This window comes from Grampus griseus (genome assembly GCF_964374135.1).
Source record: "Grampus griseus genome assembly, chromosome: 16".
Lineage (NCBI taxonomy): Eukaryota > Metazoa > Chordata > Mammalia > Artiodactyla > Delphinidae > Grampus > Grampus griseus.
Window position 1 is genome coordinate 39016754 of NC_139010.1, and position 7023 is coordinate 39023776.

Here is a 7023-nt window from a genome sequence, read left to right on the forward strand (position 1 = left end):
GAATGGGAGCATCAAGAGTGGGGCCAAGGGGTGTGTGTGGGCAGCACTAGAGCTGGGCCTTCATGGAAGGTGGACTTGGGCTGCAGAGCTGGGGGCGGGGTGGCCACGGCAGTCACCTGAGGGCTGAGAACAGCGGGTGGCCTTGGGTATATCTGGCTGGAGCTGGGCGTCTGAGCAGGGATGTAGAGGGAGCAGAGGCTGGAAGGGTTGTGCAGGCCCCAGGACACCGGGCAGACAGGATTTACGGCCGGATGTGTCTCTCTGACAGAGCCCAGCCTCCGGCCCCTGACGTGTGGGGAGGTCAAGGAAGGCATGGGGCTGACTGTCATTGTCCACTTGCAAGTATCCACTTCACACCTGCTCACACCCAGGCCCGCATACCCACACACGGGCTCTTACACAGACGCACCCATTCCCCCCAACCTGCAGAGACACCGCCCACAGGTGTCTACTCCTCTCCGTGGCTCTCCTTTCCACTTCCCCCCAGGGAAAGAAGGGCCTGAAGGGGGGCGGTGGGCGGGGTGTGGGGCTAGGGGACCATCAGGCCCAGGCCTCACACTCCAGAAAGGCCACAGATTAGACTCTGAGTTTATTTCCAAGTGAAACTTTGATGCAGACACAGAAATACACCACCGGGACTAAAAGACGTCTGTCATCCCTCCTTACAATTGAGCAACATTGTCGTACCAGGAATTAGCATTTTCTGTAACTCCAGTAATTAAACAATAATGTTTTTATTGCATTTTTGTGTTAAAGCTGTTCTTTGGTTCCATGTAAACATTTAACACAAACCATTAAAAAAAAATATTCTGGGAACTTCAACCAGTGGGAATGGCCCAGGTCTCTCCAGGCCTCCTATAGGCTCTGCTCTGGTCAGCGGTCAGAACTTCCTAGTCCACCCCATTCCATGTGTGACCTCAAGAGTCAGAGGTCCTCTTTTGCGGTCAGTGGGGAAGGGGCCTGGTCCCAAGGCCCAAGCCCAGGACCAGGGCTGGACACACATTGCTCAGGAAAGCCAGCGAGTACAGCCGTAGCCAATGCGGCCAATAAGGACCCGAGTTCGCCAGTGGCCAGGAGCCCTCACCCAGGAGGACTGGACGTCTTCACCTGAGTACATGGAGTAAGAATAGGGATGTTGCAAATACCGAAGCAAGAGCACATTTATCCCAACACATTCAAATCCAGGTCTTGTCATCCACCGAGTCCTTGTGGGAGGGGAGCCCATGGTGTGTGATGCTGGTGAACTGGTGGTGCTAAGTAACTGCAGAGACACAGGCCATGGGCTGCCCCATCCCTCAGGGTTAACTGTGCACCCCCTTCCAAACCATCTTGCGGTTTGAGTCCATGGCGGAGAGTGACCCTGTATGAACAAGCAGGTCAAAGTACCTCCAGCCAACAGCGTTCACTGCAACCTGAGGGCTTCCGTCCTGACTCTCTCCATCCCGCAGTTGCTTTAGGGGATAGTTTTCAGTGACTTAGGGGTCATCTTAAAAAGCACTTGGACACTGAATCAGCACAGGTGCGGAGCAGTCGAAACATTCCCTGGATGTGACCAGCAGCCCAGTCATCCTGCTGGGTACTGGCCGGCCTCAGTTCCGTTTGCCCCGCACTCCCCAGCCACCAAAGTCTAATTTTCCTCAGCTACCAGGCGACCTGCTAAACCTCAGTGGGATACTTGGGGAGGTCCCGGGCTTCGGTGATCAACAGACCTATGGAGACCCGTGGGTTGGAATCATGCCATTGACTGTTGCTACTTGAACTGCCCGAGTTTTGGCTTCCGAGTGTGTGAATTGGGAGTCACGACGCCCATCTCACAGGTTGTGGGAATAACGTGGAGTGGGTGTGGCGCACACAGCCCATTCCTTTCCCCTTCACTCCCTGAGGTTATTGGAATAAACCCCATGCCTCTCACGTCCTTTAATTTCCATTAATCTCTGTGCATCTCCCGTCTATACTCCTTGGCCTCGTTTTCGCTCAGTTTTCTGCTGACTCTGGATAATTTTTCTCTTGTCCCCTTTTCTTCATCTCCCCTTCCACCCCAGCAACACTTCCAGGCTTTCCTCTTCTCCCCAAACCCCCATTGCCCGTCGGCATCCCCTCCCCTGCAGTTCAACCCAGTGGTGTGTGCTTGGGGTGGGCCGTGAGAGGGAGAGCAGGTCTTTACCACAAGGACCTGGTGGCTCCCCTTCCTTCTCCAGGCTGCCACCCAGGTGGACTTAGTCTCTGTCATGCCCAGCAGGACACAGGACCTCTCACTAGGAGCCCCCTCCACCCTGCCTCCCCCACCCACGGGCCAGCACTACCTGCACCCACACTCGGCCACGCTCATCCCTTCATAGTGGTACTTGAGGGTGGGGACCCCCATGTCATCCTTGTAGAGGATGGAGATGGGGCTCAGTTTGGTGGGCACACAGCAGGCCTTGCCCACCTTCATGGGGAACTTGAGATGCACCAGGGTCTGCACGATGGCGTGTTTCGTCGGGGTCACATCGTCAGCGAGGGGGAAGAAGCAGCCGCCTTTACATTCAAAGGCATCGTACTCCTTGGGCGCGATGATCCAGCTGTCCCAGCCGATGTCCTCAAAGTTCACCCGCAGGGAGGTCTTCTGACAGTGGTTGTTGGCCCCAGCACTCCTCTTCCGCCTGGCCGAAGACGAGCTCACAGCCGTGTGGCTTTGCACATCCTCCTCCTCGTCGTCCTTGTTCTCACCTGCCTCCATCAGGCCGTTCTTGAACAGCTTCTTGAGCACACTCTCCTGCTCGTGGCCGATCATCTCCCTGAGCTCCAGCCTGGTCTCCTTGGTGCCATTGCTGCGGTCATTGGAGAAGACGACAAAGAACGGCAGGTTTTTGGAGCTGGGGGGGACACTGATATCCAGCTTGTCACAGCCCTTCCTGTGACTCTCCACTGTCACTTCCAGTTTGTTTTTGCTCTTAGTGGGGTCTGCTCGGACCCACCTCTTCACAGCACTGGACACCTCAAAGTTCTCCCAGCCCTCGTCCCGGATATCCTGGGACACCAGGAAGGTCTTGGTTCCCCCAGAAGCATCCCAGGTATTGGCTCCATCCAGAACATCATAAATGACCATGTTTCCTTTCAGCTCGTGAGAGGAGTCCACGTGACTTTGACAGGAGAGGTAGAGTCGGAGCTCGGCCCTGGTGATCTGCTCATGCCTGGGAATGGAGATGTTGAAGAGCAAGATGTGTTTCTGGAAAGGGAAGTCTTCTGTGGCGGCTATAGAGATGGCATCTGAAATGCAAATACACGGTGACAGTCATCTGCTGGGAGAGTCTGTTTTCATGACACCAAAGCTGAGACTCATGGTTTAGATGAAAGGGCATTTGGCATGACACTGTCTATCTCTATCAAGTCTGTTTGTTTTCACTTAAGCCCTTAATGTAGAAGGGTATTTTATTTTATTTAAAAGCTTTTTTTATTTTTATTTTTTGCGGTACACGGGCCTCTCACTGTTGTGGCTTCTCCCGTTGCAGAGCACAGGCTCCAGACGCACAGGCCCAGCGGCCATGGCTCATGGGCGCAGCCGCTCCACGGCATGTGGAATCTTCCCGGACCGGGGCACGAACACGTGTCCCCTGCATCGGCAGGCGGACTCTTAACCGCTGCGCCACCAGGGAAGCCCTAGAAGGATATTTTAAAACGTACGTTTGGCATCTTCCAAAGAAAAACAGGCAGGAGATGCATCGCATTGAAATTGACAGCTCCAGCTGTTTACTGAGCATTTACTACGTGCCCAGCTTTGCACCAGGAGCTTTGCATACTATATTTCACTTTTCTCTTCACACTGACCCCCAGAAGATCTAATTATTATTCCACTTTTACAGACGTGGAGACTGGGACTTAGGGTGTTTAACTGCCAAACTGCATACATCCTATGTATGCATCCAAAGTGCATATATAACGATCCTCACTTTATAAAAAAAAGAAAGAATCAAATAAACAAAACAGAAAAGCACACTGTCAGCCTCAGAGTGCAGATCCTGAGTGTATGATTTTAAAGGAGAGATCATGGGAGGGGATGGTAAAATTCCAACATTATGGCAATGCTAAAAATCTCAGCACCTAAATGGTGTAAAAAACCATTCAGAATTGTAACTTCTGAGCAAAATGAAAGTGGATGATTTTTTTTAATGTTTGAGGGAAAAATATATTAACCTCAACGGCTTGGTCATGTTAGGCATACATAGGCCTTGCCTTTTAGCCGCACAACTGTTTCACTTTCCTACTCCCCTTGCTGACACCCGGCCATTAGCACATCTCTATTATACCATGGCCTGGTCGCAAAGAGGGAAGAGAAGTTGTGTTTTTTGAGCACCTACTATGTGCCAACATGAGGGGATACTGTGTGCTGTCGTGAAACCCGGCAGTATCTGACAGACTGAAGTGCTAATCCTGACTCTCTCCCTTCTAGGCTTGTGACCTTGGAGAAGTCCTGAGTCTCTCTGGGCCTCAGTTTCCTCATCTGTAGAATGGGACTCATCCTACCAACCTCCCAGTGTTGGTGTGAGCCTTCAACAAGAAGGCACATGGAACTTACCCAACACTGTCCCTGGTTCACAGCAGATGCTCAATCAGTATTTCTGTGTCCTCCTAAGACCGTCTTCCCTACTTGGGCACAGCTCCCCCACCCCCAAGCACGTGACCTTTCCCACAGCTCTCTGTGTCCCCTCACCCAGCATGGATGTGTCAGTCCAGCTCCTGCAGCATGTGGTGAGCCACCGTGGCATATGTGAGTCATGAGTGGGGTCCATGAGCAGTGCATTAACCACCTGCTGTGCTCTTACTGTGGCACACCTAGAAGATGCCCCTGGGACTGCATCAGACACTTAGAGAACAAGTACCCTCCCCCTCTGAGCCGTACTCAGGCCATCTGTGAAGGGAAGCATAATTGGCCTTCACAGAAGTACTGGCCACAGGCAGGGCTGGGATCAGATCAGAGCACTTGTTTCCAGGACATGGACAATGATGGGGGGAGTGGGGAGGGGTCACTGAGATGGCTGTGAATGCTGGACTCCCAGACTACAGGATTTGGTGATTAGGTCCAGCCAAAGAAGCCTGGCCTTTCCCTAAAGCAGAGGTTACAGACGCGCCCCATGGGCATAGTGAGACACTGGCAGTATCTGTATGACCTGCAGACCACATTAAAAAACAAAAAATTAAGCCCTGCAGACTTCATTTCAAAAAAATTAAGTCAGTGTTTTAGAAACCAGACAAGTTCACATAAAATTCAGAATTTTCTTCTTCTTTTGGGCCATCAGAAAATACAGCCTTGCCGGGCACGCAGCATGACCACAGCATCCTTTAGCTAGGGCGTGTACCTGTTAAGAGTCTGCAGGTCTCAAGCCCAGGAGGGATGAAGCCCTGAGTGCCTGGCTGGTTAGAGAGAGGCTGCAGCTGTAGGGAAAGTGAGCTGTGCAGACAGGTGGGCCTGGGTCAGAATCCAGCTGCGTAACTAAAATGTGAACTGGGCAAGTTCCCTCAGAGTCTGCAAGCCTTGGCTTCCCTGCTCACAAGATCATGTCACCTACATTGTGTGAATTAGTGGACATAAGCCCTAAGCTGACATTCGTTATCTTCTAGTCCTCCTAAATCAGTGAAATTAATTTATATTTAGGAAATAATTAAGTTGTCCTCGGACAACTTCTTCTTGTTGTTAATGCCTCTCTCTCGGAGGAATTTATCTGAATTTTAAACACCTTCTGATGAGAGAGAAATAGACATTCCTTCGGTGTTTAAAAATATACCAGTTAGTTGGAGGCTAAATAAGTTGTCTGTGTCTAAGTAGGAAGGGGACAGTATGGGAAGGGGGAGGTAGGGAAGGGATGGAAGGAAGGGAACTGGCATTCCTTCAGCACCTACTGTGTTAAATGTGGCTCTGGGCTCAGGGAGGGAGAATCTTCTAGAGCAGAGCTGTCCAGTAGAACTTTCTGCAATAATGGAACTGTTCTATAATCTCCACTGTCCTATAGGGTAGCCATAGTCATGCATGATCGCTGAGCACTTGCAGCCAAGCTAGTGAGACTAAATTATTAATTTTATTTCATTTAAATTAATTTAAATTGAAACGTAAAGTCCCACGTGTCCAGTGGCCGCCATACTGGGCAGCGCAGCCTTGGACCACTGAGTCCCCCACCCCGACCCGGGGCGCCCCGGTGGAGCCGACTCTACCTTCCATGCTGAAGCTGCGCACGATATTGGATGCGGGGGTGGATGTCTTGTCGGTGGTGTATCTGTTGTACAGGTCGATCATGTACTGCGGCGGCTCGGCTCGGGTTTTATCCTGGGAAGGGACCCCGCTCAGGTTGAGGCTGCGCAGGAAATCCACCTTCATGTTCTCCAGGAACATCCTCAGGTCGAAGGTGCCCCGCTCCCGCTCACCTCTGGGCCCGCCTAGCAGGCGGTGGGCATCTGCCCCAGCCGACCCCCGCCCCCGGATCTCCAGTGGCTTGCCCTGCGCGGAGCAGGCCAGCAGGGAGAGCACAGGCAGGGCCACCCAGAGCGCCCCGCGGCACATCTTGGGATGCTCTAGCCCTGCTCCGGAGACTGCGGCAGCCGCGGTGTGTTAGCGGGTGCGGGGAGGAGCCGGGAAGGAGCCGGCCCGCATTGTCCTGCCCACCGCTCTGCACTGCGCACCCGGGCCAGTTCACAGGCTCTCACCCGCCTGCCGTCCCCGAAGTGCCCTCCGCTTGTTCTTATCTGGCCCTTGATGCTGTACTCAGGCCTCTTATCTAAGGGAGCTCTCCGTTAATGAAGGCTCTATAAACATCTGACAAACACACAGGGCTTGTGGGAAGGACACGGCCTGCTGCAAAAATCTGAATTTCTCCGTGGGGTTATCGCCCCCTAATTAGGATCCTTTCTCATTTCCTTGCCAGCTCTGTTCAGAAGAATCTCGAGACAGGGTGACATGTGCTCCATCTCCTGGGCCACACAAACAAAGGATCCAGGAAACAAACAAGACCAAAAAGTCCTCCAAATATAGAAACAACAGCACAAAACTCCCAG

General features: G+C 52.5%; 1 protein-coding gene across 1 annotated transcript; it reads right to left on the reverse strand.

Moving 5' to 3' along the window:
* Positions 1-749: 749 nt before the first annotated feature.
* Positions 750-6552, reverse strand: GDF2 (growth differentiation factor 2). The gene is made up of 2 exons (XM_082673696.1): positions 6187-6552; positions 750-3249 (listed from the first exon to the last, which is right to left on the reverse strand). The coding sequence occupies exons 1-2, from the start codon at positions 6530-6532 to the stop codon at positions 2300-2302; spliced, it is 1296 nt and encodes a 431-aa protein (XP_082529822.1). The 5' UTR covers positions 6533-6552; the 3' UTR covers positions 750-2299.
* Positions 6553-7023: the final 471 nt, after the last annotated feature.

Bases quoted from the DNA above. Each gene is read 5' to 3' on its own strand.
- GDF2 (XM_082673696.1), bottom strand. From the start codon at position 6,532: ATGTGCCGCGGGGCGCTCTGGGTGGCCCTGCCTGTGCTCTCCCTGCTG. The intron at 3,250-6,186 runs GTAGAGTCGGCT...TTTGCATTTCAG, and splicing joins GCGCAGCTTCAGCATGGAAG to ATGCCATCTCTATAGCCGCC.